This window comes from Ips typographus, linkage group LG2 (assembly GCF_016097725.1).
Source record: "Ips typographus isolate SLU linkage group LG2, UJ_Ityp_2.0, whole genome shotgun sequence".
NCBI lineage: Eukaryota > Metazoa > Arthropoda > Insecta > Coleoptera > Curculionidae > Ips > Ips typographus.
Genome location: NC_138423.1, coordinates 3,219,395 through 3,239,140, shown reverse-complemented (window position 1 = coordinate 3,239,140; position 19,746 = coordinate 3,219,395). Strand labels below are relative to the sequence as shown.

General features: G+C 34.1%; 4 protein-coding genes and 1 long non-coding RNA gene across 13 annotated transcripts in view; 3 read left to right on the top strand and 2 right to left on the bottom strand.

Annotated features, from left to right (window-relative positions):
* The window catches only part of LOC145724339 (uncharacterized), a 116,822-nt gene that overhangs the window by 27,656 nt on the left and 69,420 nt on the right, over window positions 1-19,746 (top strand). The window lies entirely within an intron of this gene.
* Window positions 1-19,746, bottom strand: part of LOC145724335 (trafficking protein particle complex subunit 12-like) — a 33,026-nt gene that overhangs the window by 790 nt on the left and 12,490 nt on the right. For 6 of the 8 annotated variants that reach the window (XM_081972512.1, XM_081972514.1, XM_081972513.1 and 3 more), the window contains exons 9-10: window positions 17,855-18,012; window positions 13,687-13,928 (exon numbers count right to left, since the gene is read on the bottom strand). In XM_081972512.1, the coding sequence (XP_081828638.1) occupies window positions 13,687-13,928; window positions 17,855-18,012 (400 nt within the window). Of the gene's footprint in view, window positions 1-13,614; window positions 13,929-17,854; window positions 18,013-19,746 lie in introns of those variants that run through there. The other 2 variants (XM_081972518.1, XM_081972519.1) reach the window with 2 other exon arrangements.
* Window positions 128-4,417, bottom strand: Lrr47 (Leucine-rich repeat 47). 2 transcript variants are annotated; one of them, XR_014176985.1, is made up of 3 exons: window positions 3,892-4,417; window positions 2,750-3,843; window positions 128-2,568 (listed from the first exon to the last, which is right to left on the bottom strand). XR_014176985.1 is itself a non-coding variant. In XM_081972523.1 (2 exons), exons 1-2 carry the CDS (start codon window positions 4,308-4,310, stop codon window positions 2,985-2,987), a joined length of 1,278 nt encoding a protein of 425 aa, XP_081828649.1. In that variant the 5' UTR covers window positions 4,311-4,417; the 3' UTR covers window positions 128-2,984. The 2 variants fall into 2 exon arrangements, 1 of the variants encoding a protein (XP_081828649.1); XM_081972523.1 differs by having other exon boundaries at window positions 128-3,843.
* LOC145724342 (RNA-binding motif protein, X-linked 2-like) lies at window positions 4,539-8,034 on the top strand. The gene is made up of 4 exons (XM_081972529.1): window positions 4,539-4,700; window positions 4,755-4,907; window positions 7,191-7,365; window positions 7,458-8,034. Exons 1-4 carry the CDS (start codon window positions 4,687-4,689, stop codon window positions 7,986-7,988), a joined length of 873 nt encoding a protein of 290 aa, XP_081828655.1. The 5' UTR covers window positions 4,539-4,686; the 3' UTR covers window positions 7,989-8,034.
* On the top strand, window positions 15,348-15,861 carry LOC145724348 (uncharacterized). Its single transcript, XR_014176986.1, has 2 exons — window positions 15,348-15,489; window positions 15,598-15,861. It is a non-coding gene; the product is annotated as an uncharacterized LOC145724348 (long non-coding RNA).

The window sequence follows — 19,746 nt, the reverse complement described above, 5'->3', positions numbered from 1 at the left end:
CAAATGCACACCAAAGCTTGGACTACTTTGGAACTCAACCAAATATCTTCACATAACTAAAATACGTTTGCCTGTTTGTTTTATTATGGAAGAAATAGTGGAAAAATTGTAAGAAATACACTATTCATGCTATTAAAATTGTTGATTTATTGCCAAGTGCATAACTTATATTCCCTTTTTCCTTTGTTTTAAACAGGGAATTTCAATAAAACATGTCAATATACAAGTAATAAAGTATAAAAAGTTGCTTTATGCAGTGACAAAAGTTTATATATCAAGACATTAGTATATTTTTGGGTATTAGAGTATATTGTCGCAAAATTTATATACCATTAATAAACAAACTAGAATGTAGAAAATTTGAAGACAGACACACAGTGTCAAATTTAATAGTTAACATCTACAAGCTAATAATACATAATAAACGTAACTAAGAAGTATAATTATAAGTATTAAAAAGACTGAGAACATCTGATTTTAGTTAAAAGAATATTTCCAATACATCCTTATACAAATGTAGAAAAGATATCACAATATTTTATTTCGAATTGTAACACGTTATTATTAATCAAATTCAACATCCTTGAGCAAGAATAAAATTTAAAAAAAAACAAGAAGGTCTGTAATTTGTATACAAAAACATAAAGTAATGAGAAATTACTTTATGTTGTTGTATAAAACATAAAGTAGTAAGAATAAACTGCTTCAAATTACTTATTTTTTTAAGTGGTTATAAAAAATCAAATCTTGAATGAGGAGCTAAAAATAAAATTACTTTAGGAAGGTTTAAGACACTTTTAGAGGCCTCTGGCACTTTTTAGAAGATTATCAGTAGCACTTAGAGGTCCCTGGCAGTTCCAAAATAGTCTTAGAGGCCTCTGACTATTTAAAACAACTTTCGGAAAATTTAAAACACTTGTAGAGGCCTCTGACACATTTTAGAAGATTATCAGTAGCACTTAGAGATCCCTGGCAGTTTCAAAATGGTCCTAGAGGCCTCGGAGTATTTAAAACAACTTTTGGAAAATTTAAAACACTTGTAGAGGCCTCTGACACATTTTAGAAAGTTATTAGTAGCACTTAGAGGTCCCTGGCAGTTTCAAAATGGTCCTAGATGCCTCTGACTATTTAAAACAACTATTGGAAAATGTAAGACACTTTTAGAGGCCTCTGGCACTTTTTATAAAGTTATCAGTAGCACTTAGAGGTCTCTGGCAGTTTCAAAATGGTCCTAGAGACCTCTGACTATTTAAAACAACTTTCGGAAAATTTAAAACACTTGTAGAGGCCTCTGACACATTTTAGAAAGTTATTAGTAGCACTTAGAGGTCCCTGGCAGTTTCAAAATGATCCTAGAGGCCTCTGACTATTTAAAACAACTTTTGGAAAATTTAAGACACTTGTAGAGGCCTCTGGCACTTTTTAGAAGATTATCAGTAGCACTTAGTCCCTGGCAGTTTCAAAATGGTCCTAGAGGCCTCTGACTATTTAAAACAACTCTTGGAAAATTTAAGACACTTGTAGAGGCCTCTGGCACTTTTTAGAAGATTATCAGTAGCACTTAGAGGTCCCTGGCAGTTTCAAAATGGTCCTAGAGGCCTCTGACTATTTAAAACAACTTTTGGAAAATTTAAAACACTTGTAGAGGCCTCTGGCACTTTTTAGAAAGTTATTAGTAGCACTTAGAGGTCCCTGGCAGTTTCAAAATGGTCCTAGAGGCCTCGGAGTATTTAAAACAACTCTTGGAAAATTTGAGACACTTGTAGAGGCCTCTGGCACATTTTATAAAGTTATCAGTAGCACTTAAAGGTCCCTGGCAGTTTCAAAATGGTCCTAGAGGCCTCGGAGTATTTAAAACAACTCTTGGAAAATTTGAGACACTTGTAGAGGCATCTGGCACATTTTATAAAGTTATCAGTAGCACTTAAAGGTCCCTGGCAGTTTCAAAATGGTCCTAGAGGCCACTGACTATTTAAAACAACTTTTGGAAAATTTAAGACATTTGTAGAGGCCTCTGGCACTTTTTAGAAGATTATCAGTAGCACTTGGAGGTCCCTGGCAGTTTCAAAATGGTCCTAGAGGCCTCTGACTATTTAAAACAACTTTTGGAAAATTTAAAACACTTGTAGAGGCCTCTGGCACTTTTTAGAAAGTTATTAGTAGCACTTAGAGGTCCCTGGCAGTTTCAAAATGGTCCTAGAGGCCTCGGAGTATTTAAAACAACTCTTGGAAAATTTGAGACACTTGTAGAGGCCTCTGGCACATTTTATAAAGTTATCAGTAGCACTTAAAGGTCCCTGGCAGTTTCAAAATGGTCCTAGAGGCCACTGACTATTTAAAACAACTTTTGGAAAATTTAAGACATTTGTAGAGGCCTCTGGCACTTTTTAGAAGATTATCAGTAGCACTTGGAGGTCCCTGGCAGTTTCAAAATAGTCTTAGAGGCCTCTGGCAATTTAAAACTGGTTCTGGGAAAGTTTAAGACAGTTGTAGAGTGCTTTGGAACCCTTCAGAATGTTCTCAGTATCATTTAGAGGTCTTTGGCACATTCAAAACGCTCCTAGAGGCCTCTGACAATTTAAAACAAGTCTGGGAAAGTTTAAGGCATTTGTAGAAGCCTCTGACACTTTTAAGAAGGTTCTCAATAGGTTTTAGAGATGAAACTTTGATAGTTGTAGGCTCTGCAACTTTTGAGAAAGTTCTCAGTACATTTAGAGGTCCGTGGCACACTCAAAACGGTCCTAGAGACCTCTGACAATTTAAAACACACACTTGGGGAACTGAGACACTGAGAGATTTAGAGAAACTTTAAAAAATAGTGCTAGAGGTCTGAGAAATTGATAATGTTATAAAACACAAATTGTTATTCAATCTTTGTCTAATGAAATGCTATATGTGACACAACAGTCACAAGTCACAGACCATCTTGTAATTTAAACAAGATATTATCTGCGAATATTCTTTTAACCAAAATCTACCGCGTCCTATCTAACTAACGGATATCTCACCCTATTATGAAACACCGAACGGAAACACTTTAAACTACAAAAATAACAGTCAATAGGAACATAAACACTATCATCGGCTACAGCATTGATTGTCTCTGAAATTGTTGACAAAAGAAGGTTATGTGACTGTCTTAAGTAGATGCTAAAACATGCCTTTCCACACACACAATATTTGGCATAGTCAAGGAAATCAATTACCGTTAATGGCAAACTACCCTTCGGATATGGGATTCTGCAACTTAAAACCTTCTTAGCTGCATATTCTTTCAAACTGCAAGCTTGTAAAGTTTTTGGATAAATTCTAGCCCCATTTGGAATACTTCGAGAAAAGTCATTGTTAGATACATCAATGCTTTGCAGTTTGAGTTTTTTAACACTCCCTGGTAAAGTGGTGAGAGCATTATTAGAAGCAGAGAAAATTTTTAAATTTCTTAAACTACCAATTCCTGCTGGAAGTGTTTGTAATAAGTTATGGCTGAGATGCAGGGTTGCCAAGTTTTGCAATTTGACTATTTGATCAGGAATGTATCTCAATTCATTATAACTTAAATCTAGCAAGGTTAAACTCTTTGACAAACAATTACCTAACCACTGCCACTGTTTTGGGGTACTCTCACTTAGCCTGTTATGAGATAGGTTTAGTTCTTTTAAATTTGGCAATTTGTTCAATTCCTCAGGCAGATAACAAAGAGTATTATGACTTAAGTTCAGCACTTTGAGCTTATTAAGTAGTAGAATTTTGGTCAGCATTGTAGTAGTGTTGAACCCCATCTTCTCAATCTCATTCACGTGGAGTGACTCTAAAGTGCGTGGAAAGCTGCTTGGATACTCAGACCTGGAAAAAACTATTTAGAAACATCCCAACCACCCTCACACATCATACTTTTTAGTGATAAACATTTTTGTAGGTGCAACCTCTTTATGTTTTATAGGTGCAATACTTATACTTGAATATTTTACTTTATCTAATCCTTTTTTCCCTGCTATAGCACTGGCCAGCGTGTGAACGAAACTTTTTATCTGTATAGGGTCTCCCTGTATGCACAAATCATGTTCCGGTTTCTTAAACTGAATTGTAAACTTTCCTTCTTGGATAAATCGCCCCAGGACTTTCATGATATTGTCTTTGATCACGTATTTGGTGCCGGACTTGTTTTGCCCCAGGAACAAAAGCAAGCAGTAGGTTTCGTTATTGGGGTGCTTACAAATAGCAAGGGTGGATTTGCAAGGCTTTTTTCTCATGTTGCCCCCAATGGGCGGCAACAATCTATTTACTACGCAAACCTTGCAATGGATCTTCATTTTCTGGTTTTAGTGCCCACACTATAGAAAACCTGGACAGTTACCTCACAATTTTGTGTTTTAACTTTGTTTTGAACTGCGAAATGTAAACGTACAAGACAATGCCGCCATTTTTAAATTTGTCAAATGTCAATGGTTAATTCCTCTTCTTTTCGTTAAAAGCCTCTAAAGTAGTAGAGAAGAAGAATTGAACAGTTGTCTCAAAGTTCTAGGTTATGTAGTTGTTTATGTTCTTGTGTTTGTTGGACTTGGCTTTATTATTTAAAAATTTAAATAAATAAAGTAGTAAAGTCTCAGCCTAGTTGTTACATAGTGCATTAAGCCATTAAGCACTCACGTCAATACATAGTGTGTTTGAAAGGCGGTTTTTCCAACAATGAATCCACTAACGTAAGTTGAACATTTATTGGGTACAATTCATCATTACAATGTTGTTGTTTTAAGGAATATGAAAAATATTTCCAAACTGAGCCATCAGGATCTACACAGTACCAGTAAAAGTTCCTGGCACGATCAGTACCGCGACAGTGCCTGGATATTCATAGGGGGTTTGCCATTTGATCTTACCGAAGGTGACATTATATGCATATTTTCACAGTGAGTTTAGGACTTTACTTTACTATTTAAATAGTTCGGAAGGGTCTGGTGTACAATAGGTCTCCACAAATTTACTGCTTGTGTTGTATAGATCAAAAATAAAACTTGCGGAAAATTCAAGAATTTCTTCAGAAAATTAAATTGGAAACCTTCTAATTTAGTATAAAAAAAAAACACGGCTGTTCTCCAAATTAAACGTGCAATGTTGCCAAATGCAACTTATACCTAAAATTCTAAAATAGACTAGTGTCTGTTTAGTGACTTCTGACTGTTGTGTCACAACCATCAGCAAAACCTGTCTATCTGGCAATTTAAAACAGTTCTGGGAAAGTTTAAGACAGTTGTAGAAGGCTCTGAAACTTTGCAGTAGCATTTAAAGGTTTTTGGCACATTCAAATTGATCCTAGGTCCTCTGACAATTTAAAACAAGTCTGGGAATGTTTAAGACACTTGTAGAGATTTATGAAACTTTAAAAATGGTGCTAGAGACCTCTGGCAATTGAAAACAGGTCTGAGAAAGTTTAAGAGAGTTCTAGAAGTCTCTGGAACTTTTCAGTAGCATTTAGAGGTCTTCGGCACATTCAAAACGATCCTAGAGGCCTCTGACAATTTAAAACAAGCCTGGAAAGATTTAAGACACTTGTAGAGGTTTGTAAAACTTTTAAAATGATGCTAGAGGCTTCTGGCAATTGAAAACAGATCTGGGAAAGTTGAAGGCAGTTGTAAAGGGCTCTGAAACTTTTCAGAAAGTTCTCAGTAGCACTCAGAGGTTTTTGGCACATTCAAGCCGGTCTTAGATGCCTCTGACAATTTAAAACTAGTCTGGGAAGGTTTAAGGCACTTATAGAAGCCTCTGGCACTTTTTAGAAGGTTTTCAATAGCATTTAAAGATTTATGGAACTTCTAAAATGATGCTAGAGGCTTCTGGCAATTGAAAACAGATCTGGGAAAGTTTAAGACAGCTGTAAAGGGCTCTGAAACTTTTCAGAACGTTCTTAGTAGCATTTAAAGGTCTTTGGCACATTCAAAACAATCCTAGAGGCTTTTGATAATTTAAAACAAGTCTGGGAAGATTCAAGACACTTGTAGAGAGGCCTTTGGCACTTGAAAACAGATCTGGGAAAGTTTTAATACAATTGTAGAGGCCTCTGGAACTTTTTAGAAGGTTTTCAAGAGCATTCAGAGATTTATAGAACTTTTAAAATAGTGCTAGAGGCCTTTGGCACTTGAAAACAGATCTGGGAAAGTTTTAATACAATTGTAGAGGCCTCTGGAACTTTTTAGAAGGTTTTCAATAGCATTCAGAGATTTATAGAACTTTTAAAATAGTGCTAGAGGCCTCTGGCAATTGAAAACAGATCTGGGAAAGTTTAAGACAGTTGTAGAGGGCTCTGAAACTTTTCAGAAAGTTCTAAGTAGCATTTAGAGGTCTTTGGCACATTCAAAACGGTCTTAGAGGCTACTGACATTTTAAAACAAATCTGGGAAGGTTTAAGGCTCTTGTAGAAACCTCTGGCACTTTTAAGAAGGTTGTCAATAGGACTTTGGAAGTTTAAAACAAGTTTTTAACATAATCATAGCAAATTTGAACTTTTTGAAATGATTTTCTAATTTTCCTCAAATTTTCTTATGAAGAAAACAATTTTTGATTAAATTAAAAAAAATAGAGATAAGTAGGTATATAAAACTATATAACGTTGAAATCAGATGAAGAAAAGCTATCTAGTGAACCAATAATATAAAATAAGGTGTGCTAAAAGCAAAAACTGACTTATCTTCACAACATTAGACAAAAAGCGGCAACGCCAATGGAATCTACGTCAAAAACTCTATGAAAAGTGGCCTTTAATTAACTCAAATCACATCTGAGATATCACAAAGAAAGGAATATGGCCAATTTTTAAAAATCCTCTGTATAAAATCCAAAACAAATGACGACAGCCCAGTTCTGATTGGACCAGCTAAACTCGAAAATCTTAATCTTAGTTACCGTTTGCTCTCTATACCCCGTAAAACTAACGAAAAGTGGCCACCCTGTACACCAGACCCGTTAGGAAGCGTAATGTCTCTTTCACAATGAACGTAAACGTAATACAAAACGAAAATTAATAAGATAACTTTTGTGAAACATACCTATTTGTTCACAATCAAATGCTGCTTTTCCTGACAGATTCAAGTTAATCACAACTTATAAATAACAAAAATGAACTGAAAATTTATGTTTAGGTCTATGGTGAAAGGAGCATAAAATAATATTTTTTCTATGTAAATATGCATTTTTAGATATGGGGAAATAGTGAATATAAATTTGATTCGAGCCAAAGACACAGGGAAGTCAAAAGGATTTTGTTTTTTGTGTTATGAGGATCAACGTTCCACTATTTTGGCTGTTGACAATTTAAATGGCATAAAAATTTTGAACAGAGCTATAAGAGTAGACCATGTACAAAGTTATAAGGTAATAAATGCCTTTAGCTTTAATAAATGCTTTTGAACCTCATTCTTCCCAAAAATATCTTGTAATAAAGTTCTGTCTGAACTTATTTTTAGGTTCCAAAAGAGGGCAAGACAACCAGTGATGAAACAAAGAAATTGTATGACGAAGGATGTGCACCAAAAGCAGCACCACCTAAACCACCAGTGGTGGTAAAAACTGAACTCCCAATCACAAACATAAGAGAAACATTAGTAGATCAAATCGAGCATGACATTAAATTACCGGCAAGACTGCCGATCTACTCTACCACTCCCGTGAAAACCGAACCGGTGTCCGAACCAGAGAAGAGCACTAAAGAAGACAAGAAAAAGAAAAAATCGAAAAAACGATCGTCCAGCGAAGATTCCGAGTCGAGTGATGGTGAGGAGCGTAAAAAGAAAAAACGTAAAAGCCGAGACAAGGAAAAGAAGCACAAGAGCAAAAAAGATGAACCAACATATTCAAGTAAAGATGATAAGAAAAGTGAGTCGAGTTTCAAGAAAGACCAAGACAAACGGAGTGAGCGATCGCGAAGTAGAGAGCCACAGCCAAAGAGAACTTACATTAGAGGTGTCAGTCCTAGTCTTCCAAAACGATGGAGGTAAAATTGTGCTACTAAATAAGTAATCAATAAATTTATATTTTCAAAAATAGTACAGTAAATTATTTCCATAATATTCTAGAACATAAGTGCATAGTACCATACTTTAATTTGAAACATTTAAAACACAACATTCAGAAGAAGTCCTGCTAGTTATCTGTTCTGAATACTCCAAGACCTGCTCTCTGTTGTCAAATTTATTTGTTTTTCTTTATTCACTTAACGCTGAATATTGAAGATGGAAAATTATCAAAAAGATATTTTTGGAAAAAATGCTAAACTAACTTTACGAATCTTAGAGGAGAACTTAAGAGAAAGCACAACAAAAGCAACATTTCATCCGATGGAATTTGGAAATTATAAAATTCCAAGTAGTTTCTTGGAGGAACCACACTGTAAGTAGTTTTTACGGCTCTGTGGAGACAAATTTGAGTGCTTACGTTAGGGAACGCTTTTATACTTTTCTTACGTCACGTGACAGCTGTCAAAACCTGTTTACTAGTAGCCTGAAGCTATAGAAGTACAGTAAATTATTTCCATGACTTTCTAGAACATAAGTGCATATTACCATACTTTAATTTCAAACATTTAAAACACAACATTCAGAAGAAGTCCTATACAATTACTGCTAGTTATCTGTTCTGAATACTCCAAGACCTGCTCTCTGTTGTCAAATTTATTTGTTTTTCTTTATTCACTTAACGCTGAATATTGAAGATGGAAAATTATCAAAAAGATATTTTTGGAAAAAATGCTAAACTAACTTTACGAATCTTAGAGGAGAACTTAAGAGAAAGCACATCAAAGACAACATTTCCTGCGATGGAATTTGGAAATTATAAAATTCCAAGTAGTTTCTTGGAGGAACCACACTGTAAGTAGTTTTTACGGCTCTGTGGAGACAAATTTGAGTGCTTACGTTAGGGAACGCTTTTATACTTTTCTTACGTCACGTGACAGCTGTCAAAACCTGTTTACTAGTAGCCTGAAGCTATAGAAGTACAGTAAATTATTTCCATGACTTTCTAGAACATAAGTGCATAGTACCATACTTTAATTTCAAACATTTAAAACACAACATTCAGAAGAAGTCCTATACAATTACTGCTAGTTATCTGTTCTGAATACTCCAAGACCTGCTCTCTGTTGTCAAATTTATTTGTTTTTCTTTATTCACTTAACACTGAATATTGAAGATGGAAAATTATAAGAAAGGTATTTTTGGAAAAAATGCTAAACTAACTTAACGAATCTTAGAGGAGAACTTAAGAGAAAGCACAACAAAAGCAACATTTCATTCGATGGAATTTGGAAATTATAAAATTCCAAGTAGTTTCTTGGAGGAACCACACTGTAAGTAGTTTTTACGGCTCTGTGGAGACAAATTTGAGTGCTTACGTTAGGGAACGTTTTTATACTTTTCTTACGTCACGTGACAGCTGTCAAAACCTGTTTACTAGTAGCCTGAAGCTATAGAAGTACAGTAAATTATTTCCATGACTTTCTAGAACATAAGTGCATAGTACCATATTTTAATTTGAAACATTTAAAACACAACATTCAGAAGAAGTCCTATACAATTACTGCTAGTTATCTGTTCTGAATACTCCAAGACCTGCTCTCTGTTGTCAAATTTATTTGTTTTTCTTTATTCACGCTGAATATTGAAGATGGAAAATTATCAATAAGGTATTTTTGGAAAAAATGCTAAACTAACTTAACGAATCTTAGAGGAGAACTTAAGAGAAAGCACATCAAAAGCAACATTTCATCCGATGGAATTTGGAAATTATAAAATTCCAAGTAGTTTCTTGGAGGAACCACACTGTAAGTAGTTTTTACGGCTCTGTGGAGACAAATTTGAGTGCTTACGTTAGGGAACGCTTTTATACTTTTCTTACGTCACGTGACAGCTGTCAAAACCTGTTTACTAGTAGCCTGAAGCTATAGAAGTACAGTAAATTATTTCCATGACTTTCTAGAACATAAGTGCATAGTACCATACTTTAATTTCAAACATTTAAAACACAACATTCAGAAGAAGTCCTATACAATTACTGCTAGTTATCTGTTCTGAATACTCCAAGACCTGCTCTCTGTTGTCAAATTTATTTGTTTTTCTTTATTCACTTAACACTGAATATTGAAGATGGAAAATTATAAGAAAGGTATTTTTGGAAAAAATGCTAAACTAACTTAACGAATCTTTGAGGAGAACTTAAGAGAAAGCACATCAAAAGCAACATTTCATGCGATGGAATTTGGAAATTATAAAATTCCAAGTAGTTTCTTGGAGGAACCACACTGTAAGTAGTTTTTACGGCTCTGTGGAGACAAATTTGAGTGCTTACGTTAAGGAACGCTTTTATACTTTTCTTACGTCACGTGACAGCTGTCAAAACCTGTTCACTAGTAGCCTGAAGCTATAGAAGTACATATAGCTGCTTATTTGAAAAAATTGCACTGGAAGTTGTGTTTAAAGCTCTGTGGAGCCAAACTTGACAGTTTTGGGATGTTAAGGGACACTTTAATACTTTGCTTGCGTCACATGTCAGCTGTCATAACTGTTAAACCCAGTAATCTGAAAGTATAAAATACCAAACAGATGTATAAATCTATGAGGACTTGCATTAAAGTTGTGTTTACACTGTTTACAGCTACATGGAGCCAAATTTGTCAGTCCTGACCTTAGCGTGCACTTTGATACTTCCGTCACTTAACGTCACAACGCAACAAAGCGGTAGAACTATTTTGGATTGGTAATTTTGCGTTAAGCTAAAGTCCCATGCGTCCGTGATCCGACGACACGAAACTCTTATAATCTCGAACAAAACGATTGCCCGAAACGTATTTTATTGGTCAAATAATGCAGATTGTCCATTGGCTCAAAATAAAAAAGTCAAAATTGTCATCAGTTGCGTGATTTTTGATAGCAGGTGACATAAAAAACATGAAAGTGTCTGTTATAATGCCACAACCGTTAAATCTATGGAGCTATAAATTGCAATGCGATTTATCAAAGAAGAACAAATAATCTGCGCATTCTAGCTCTGAATGAGTTTTGACAATTGACAGCTGTCAAATGACGTAGTAAACATATCAAACTTTCACTTAGCCTCACAAATATCAAATTTGGGGCTCTAATGAGGTGTAAGTAAGAGGTTTAATTGGTTTCCATTTGATAGTTTCATCTTACTGCTGAACGAGTTTTAATAGTGATGACTAGATTTCTAAATAATAATAAAACCTTTGTCATCTAATGTGAAAGATTTACGCAAAAACATCTGTCAAATGTCAGATTTTTTTTCTTTTTGTGCTAAATTTAAGTTTTTGTGCTTATTTGCTGCTATTTTTTGTATGGTTAAACTAGTTTTTGACAAAACAAGCTTTTCCATTTTTTTAAATAACTCTATTTAAAAACTGTTTCTGTATTGAATTTAAATTTTTATTTTCAATTCATTTATGTGGCGAAGCCCCCAGTTTTAAATTCTTACCAATTGTTATCAATCTTACTTATTAGTTTATTAATATGAGGGTCAATAAGTGGGGTAAATATAAATAATGTTGCACAGTGGGTTATTGGGCCCTAAGTGATAATAATAACTTTTGCTATATTGAGATATTGAAGGCTTCTGATGATAGACAAAAACATACCAATTATCTGTTGCAAAATGAATTCCAAAATAAATAAATTCCAAATGCTCCTGAAGTAGTCTAAGAAAATGTAAAAACATTCCAAAACACTATAGAAGTTCCAAAATGCCTTCCAAAACAGCCTAGAAGCTTCCAAATGCTTTTCAACTTGTCAATAGAAGCTCTCAAAGGATTTCAAGACAGTCTAAAAGCACCTGTATGCTTCAAGAGCAGTTTAACAGCTTCCAAAAGTTTCTAGAACCCTCGACAAGTTCTCAAATGCCTTAAAAGCAGTTCAGAATCGTCAATGATCTTTTAACTGTCCAAACACTTTCCAAATGCTCCTAAAGTAGTTTAATAAGATTTTAAAACATCACAGAAACTCCAAAATACTTCTCAAGCAGTCGAAAGCTTTTAGAACACTCTAAATTCTTCCAAATGATCTTCAACTAGTCTAGAAGCTCTCAAAACATTTCAAGACAGTCTAAAAGTTTCCGTATGCTTTTAGAGCAGTTTAAAAGTTTCTAGAACCGTCTAGAAGGTTTCAAATGTTTTAAAAGCAGTCTAGAAACTCCAAAATGCTTCTAAAGCAGTCGGAAGCCTTTCAAAACGATCTAGAAGCTTCCAATAAATACTAGACCCATCTAAGAATTTTTCGAATGCCTCTAAAGCATTCAAGAACCTTCAATATGCTCTTTAAACTGTCCAAAAATCTTCCAAATGCTCCTTAAGTAGTTCAAAATAAGTTTTTAAAACAGTTTAAAATTTTTGTGCTTTTTTAAAGCTTCTTTACAGATTTTTCTGCTCTTTTGTAGAAAATAATTTTGCTTTTTTCGCAATTTTAGTGATTTTTAATCCGGACTCTAGTTATGACTATAAGCCACGCTGTGAGGTGTCATTAAATATCATAACTGTCAAATTTAACGTAACAACTGCTAAATTTAACTGCACATAGTTACGAATACTTTCCGGCGTAATAACATCAAAAAGATGTTTCAATTTTAGCATTTTTAGAATATTTTAAGCATCTTATAAATTGTACTACAATTCTATTTGTATTTAGTAAATACTTTACAAAAAATAGTCTGAAACTTGCGATTTGAATGTGACAGATTAGGTACAAAATAACACAGTCTAAACTAAACTTATCTAAGCTTAAACTCATTACAATACCGCAGAAGCGTAACACACCTCGGTTTTTTTTTTTCAACAGCACTATTTGACAGCTGTCAGGTGGCTAAGTGTGTGTGTCATAACCTGTCATTAAAGTATGGTTTTTCCAATCACACAAATTAAAAACTTAAGAGCTTTTTTAGCTTTGAGCTTTTCGACGTTGCCAAAATCACAAGTTTTTGGCTTTGGCAACGTTTCTTACGTGGAAAATCCATTTTTTCGGTTGCAAAGCCACACTTTTCATTTTATTATTGGAGTTTTCACAAAATTCTAAGCAATTTTATTTACCTAAATCAACTATTTAGCAAATATTAAATTTGAAGACCATGTATGCTTCAAATGCATTTACACACAAATGACAATTAAAAAAAGGGTAAGGGTAAAATACTAAGAATTCAAATAATCAAAACTTTGAGAACATTTGTAAAAGAAAATTACCTTCTGGTCATCTCTAGAGAAGGATGTTAGCATTTATTTTGCTATTTGTAACATCAATTTGAATGAGCAGTACTAACACTGGTTAAATTATGCTCTAACAAGCCGTAACTGAACTGTGCTAATAAATCAGACAAAGTGACATTTATAGAGCTTATGAGAGAGAAGTAACACAATAGTAAACAATGACGTCGTCATTTTCATTTTCCGTAGCTAAATTGTAATTGAAATATTTATGCGCTGTGGATTTTACTTCTTAGGCTAGATTAGGTTTAAGTTGAAATGACAGGAGTATTGAAAATATTCTATTCCAATTTTGAAACCTCTAACTCCAAATAAGAAGAATACCAGGACGTTTTTAGGAATGATATAGAAATAAAACTTGCATACAACATTGATTAACAAGATATAAATTATTAAAATAAGCAATCAATCAAAAAAACGAAGCGGTACTTTCTTACCCGTACAGCTTCTCCAAAATAGCGCTGGGCGCGTCAGCGCTGTACTTTGATATTTGTCGTAACAAAGCAAACTTCTTCGTTATCCCTTTCGATGACTCCATGTCGTACAGGGTGCACAAGTTAAGTATGATGGATTCGTGCAGGGCGTGCGTGGGATTGGCGGCGATTGCCGATTCTAACACGGCGATCGCTTCTTTTAGATGGCCCCCGTATAGCAGGCACACGGCCATATTGTTTAGGACCTACGATAATAATACTTGTTGTTATGATGCGTAGAATCGTTACATTAAGAACCGATCCTATTTAATATGATTTAGAATTAATGTGTAACGCATATTGTGTAAAAAAAAAAACTCTCTAAAAGAGAGGAAAGAACACACAACCTTCTCCACAAAATATTAATTAAGAGAGTTTTCAATTTATTTTATGATGCGCCTATTTGAAATGAAAGTGGGACATAAGCCCTGTTATTGGAAAAATATGATAGTTATTTTGTTTTTGGTGATTGGAAGGTTAACAGTTGAAGTGTTCTTTGATATATAATTCAAAGAAAAAATCTTGATACTTCCTTGGAAGCTTCCAGTGACATAAAATCGTAATGCCATTAACAGTGGCAAATGGACAGGAACTGGCAATCCTTGTTGACTATGTTTTTCCAAAGCATTATCTACTAAAGGTAATAGAACATCACGCACATTTTCTTTTTCAAAACGATATCGCCTAGAAAATTCAGAACTTTCGTAAAATGAAAATGGATCTTGCATATCCCTAATATAACTTGTAGTAGTAGTTTATGCTCTCAAAGTGGAGGTAAATGTGTGAGTGTGATGTGGAGAAGGCTGAGTGTTCTTCACCCCCCTTTTGTCTAATATAACGTTTAGGAATGGGCCTGTCCCACAATTTTTTTTTTATTTCCTAACTACAAAGACGGATTGAAAATATTATACCCGTATTTTTTTGTTTTCAAAAATATTAAGTCTAAGTAGAAAAAAAATGATGATATGATGATAAAAACTACATTAATCTCATGTTTAAAACGCCCGCCGCCGGTGACGTACTACACTATCAACCAATCAGCGACAAGAAGTGAAACAAAACAGATGACGTGAAACAGCCAATAAAATCGCCCAGAATTACGTACGTCACATGCGCGCCAAAACAGATCTTTTAAATTTAATGGACAAATTCAAACTAATGTAGGGACATTTACGACCATAATTTTTTCTTCAAGAATATGAAAAATTAGTTTTTTGATCCTATTCTTCTCCCAGTCATTAAAACAAACATTTATGATATGTGGGATAGGCCCATTCTCAATAAATGATTGCCTTCATCCTCATTTTGCTCCTCCTCCTCAAGGATATCTCAATGAATTCAATAAACTCATGTACACCATCCATTATTACGATGATACAACTGATAAAAGATGTTAGTAAAAGTTAAAACAAGAATAATAGGTAATAGACCATTTCGAGGTGACGTCACAAACGTCAAACGTAAGTCAGCCATATTGCCGGGGGGCATACAGACCCACTAGCTAAATGTAAACTATAGAAATTTTCGATTGAGTTCAGAAGATTGTAGAAAAATGCCGTCGTTTTGTTTAGTCGTGCGTTGTGGAAATAGAGCAGAAAGGGATAAAGTTCGATTTTTCAAGATTCCCAAAGCGTTGAAGAACCGGGGAGAACAACTAAACGCCTTGTCAAAAGAACGTCGACTTAAATGGGTTGCCGCTTCAAAACGTGGGGATTTAAGTAAAACCTTCCTTAATAATGCACGAATTTGTGCAAATCACTGTCTCAGGTATCTATTATTATTATTTGTCAGTAGTACAGCATCTAACGAAGTATGGTTAAAAAAAATATTGTTTTAATTTTAGTGTATTGTGTCAGTTTTGTTTGGTTTTTTTAGGCGAACCAGCCAAATTGGAAGATAAGGACAATCCTGACTGGGTTCCTTCTGTAAATATGGGATTTATATTATTACCAAAACCCAAAATGTACAAAATGTATAGCGGCATGTTCAAGCAGTTAAGCGTTAAACAAAACGTCTCCTAATAGAGTAAGTTTTTGTACAAAAGTTATAATTTATCTGTAATAAGACCTTTATATAGGAAGATGAACATGAAGGTGAGAAAGCACGTTAGCTATGAACATGGACAGGGAACCCACTGCAGGTCCATCTACAGAAGTATCTGTATCTTACTTGGAACAACTTGTCTATCAGAAGATTTTAATTTTGCAAATCAAAAAATTATACATTGCAAGAAAAACTAAAATCGTCTGGCTTGTCAGAAGAGTCATTTAAAGATAATGATTCAAAAACATTATATTTTACAGGCTTTCCAAAAGCACAGATGATGTTTTTAGTTTTTAACAGTGTCTCTCCCTACATATCAACTAAATGTACTCTGCTTCCATTTAAACAGTTTATTAAACACCAGGAGATCACAAATAACAATGAAAATCAATACAGCTAAATTCAGTTGTCTGCCCCCCCGGCAATATGGCTGCCGTCGAAAGCCAGTGTCAAAACCAGGTGACTCAAAATGATCTATAGGACTTTAACGTGTCTTTACGTCTTAACCTCACTTTTTTGCCAAAAGTAGCACTTGAGGGACCTAAAAGAGACACTTGAGTGTCACTTGAAGTTAAGTGACAGTTTTTAATCATGTGACCAAACAAGACATAAGACCAAATATATGGTGATTAGTAAAAGTAGTAGAGAAAAATGAAGCAATCAAAACGGTTGTTATGGTGCAAAGTTGCTTGACACAAAGTCACTGTTAATATGTAATTGCCATAATAATGTGCACTAAAATTATCCAACATTAAACCCTAAAGACAGGCAAAAGTAAATGTTGTTTTTTATAATGACAAACAAGTTATAATTCCAACGAGCGTATAAGTTTTAAAATAATAACTATGTCACTGTATTTGAGATAAAAATGGATTTTATTGCAGTTTTAATATAATGGGAATGTTGTTGACTTTTTCTACTAAATTTAACTTGTCAGTGGTGCAGTTTGTTTTGAAGATGTACTGTAATTTATAACTGAAATAAAAGCAGCTTAGGAATTATTTCTTTTTGTGATGTTTCAAAAATATATAATCTACTCGTTGCCACACAGAAACAGTAATTTATTTTTTGAAGCAGAATCGTTTACAATTTTTTCTTAATGGGTAATTTTTTGAAAATCCTTCTACTCAGCCAGTAGGATTTAATGAAGGTTTTTTTTAAGCAGTTCAAACTTTCAGTAAAAAAAATACTACATACAGTTAGAATTTATGCTGTGTTTGTTTGAAAATTAATTGTTCTTTTTTTATTTATAATTTAATTTTAATTTCCTAGAATTACTTCTAGTGTAGTTAAATAAATGATGTATGATATATGTATGCTTATATAAAAACAAGCCAGTTGAGAGGAAGGCAAAGTTTACTTATCTCGGCTGCACGTTAAACGAGGACTGGGATCACTCACAGGAGATAAAACATAGAATTGAAATAGCGAGAAGTACGTTTATGCAGATGAGATATTATGTCAAATTGACATCAAATTACTTTTTGTCCAGTGAAATAAAAATGTTGTCGTGTCGTGCTATAAAACGTGTTATTTGGCAACATTGCACTCTGTGGACTTCACTCGTGATTTGATTTTGAGGTTATAAATCAGCTGTCAACCATCAGACAGCCATAGCCAATAAAACTGCTGAAAGTCGTCCACGTCATATACGCGGCAAAACCGTTGAATTGAATTTATTTACGCACTTCAAAGTCCTGTATATTACCAAAAAACCTTCTTTTTTGTAAATAAACTACAAATTCCGACATTTCAGACTAAGCTTCCCGATTTATATGCGTTGAAACGCAGTTTATGTTAGAGTTTCATTCTTGCTTGATTTAAAAACAGATTTCTGTAGTTAACCGACAGTAAAAGACCCATGAGCCCAATTTTGGCGTTCACCGCTATTGTTCTTTATGCTTTTACTTAACTAAATTCGAACTGAAATGAGTGAACGAAAATGAGTTGCCTTAAATAATTCCAAAAAGTTACTTGAAGATGGATAGTTGTACTAGACATTCAATTTCGTTAGGTTTGAAAATAAGTAGAAAAGTAGAAAGTAGAAAATAAACAGTTTAAACAATAATTTATTGTGTTATTATCTTACCATAATATTCGACGGTTCTAAGTTGCTTGCTTGCTGAAATGCTATGTAGGCCAAATCGAAATTATTTTGAGCGATTGCCAGCAATCCTTTATCGACTATTTCGCGCACTCCAGAAGAACCAACATGCCGGGCTGCATCGTTGAAACACGTTTCGGCACCTGACAATACGAATATAGTTGTTGTGACAAGTTTTTAAAAAAAAATATTATAATTTAAGTTCTTTGATTTGGATTTTTTTTGGAATTTAGAAGTTTGGTGACATTTTTATAACTCCTAAATCTTGCTACAACTAAAATCAAGATTTTTTTCCTAAAAACACCAGTATACTTTGTGCAATGTAACATTAAGGCTATCGGCGCACCCCCATTTTTCGTGCTGATTTTGGTCTTTTTTTAACCCAAATCAAGGTGAAACGGATAAATATATTGAATCAATTTAAACGGTATTTCATACGTAATATAAGTAAGTGTGTCAGAAAGTTGTTTTTACATTAAAAAAGTAGTGCATTTTGAAACTACAAGGTCTCTAAAAGTGACCAAAAAGCGGTATTTTCTAAGACAGATTACACCGAAAATAATTTATTTTGGAACATGAAAAAGACTTTCTGACATCCACTGAAATGTGTACAAAACAGCCAAACAATAAAACATTACATATTTTCAAAAATAGAAGCACAGTTTGGGTTAACAGGTTGTCATGTTTTGCCTGCTAATTTTCGTCTTGAGCACAAGCGATATCTTCCATCTTTGTTGCATTAGTTGTATGCTTTTTGAGACATATTTTGAGCCACAATAAAATATTTTCTTGCAGTCTGATTTAACACCGAAATTAGGGCCGGACACTACAGGACATTTTTCTCGTTTCCTGTAAATTCTTGTCAAAATGGCTTAAAGAGTTTTTGATAGTAAGGCGCCAATATGTTAATGTGTATCGTTTACGTTTAAACGGCACTAATAAGTACATAATGTCCGTCTCAGAGCTAGTGGCAGTGACGTAATAATTGTCGTTCCTTTTCTATTACATGTGTACTGAGCGAAATGGAAATTTAACCTCATTGACGTTTATTATTTACTAATTTTTAAATTTGCTGGTTTGGGGCTGGCGCAGGGCATGACATCTGTAGAACCATGTCATGGTGCCGTCAGTAAGTGATTGTAGTTTTGAAACTGCTTTTGTTGTAGTTTTGTCGTGAACAATAAGTGCAGTGTCGTCTGCGTATTGTAATATGTATGCTGTTTCGTCAATATGATTTTTGTCTTGTTTGTTATGGTTGCATGGCAGTACAGATTATAAAGTCACGTTCCAGATGTCAACTAAGGCTATTAATACAAGCTATTCCACTCGTATCTTTTCTGAACAAAACAAACAACAATTTGTAAACCTCCTTAAGAGTGAAAACTGGGGAATAGTTTTCAGTTCATTTTATCAAACCATCGATGAGCAATGGAACTTATTTTTGTCGGAATTTACAATCCTGTTTAATCGATGTTTTCCTCAGAAATTAGTAACAAATAAAAGCAGAAATAAGTGCAAAACATTATATAAATCGGATGAATTAAATGAGTGCAAGAAAAAACTAGATTTGCTACTTCAGCTGTCAAGACATGATATAAGATTTAAACCTCAGTATATCACTGTAAAAAAGGAATATGACAACATTTTATTAAAATCAAGAGCGGATAGTTATAAAAAACAAATAATCTTCTGACAATAAAAATAAATGTATGTGGTCAGTTTGTAATCAGATATTGGGGAAAACTCAGTGTTGGCTTGAGACTGATATAGCGGGTGATCCTTGTGTTATAGCAAATAAATTTAATGACAAATTCTTGTCGTTGGTCCCTGATATATTGAAAAATATGCAGCACACGGAGTTTAGTTGTAATATAATC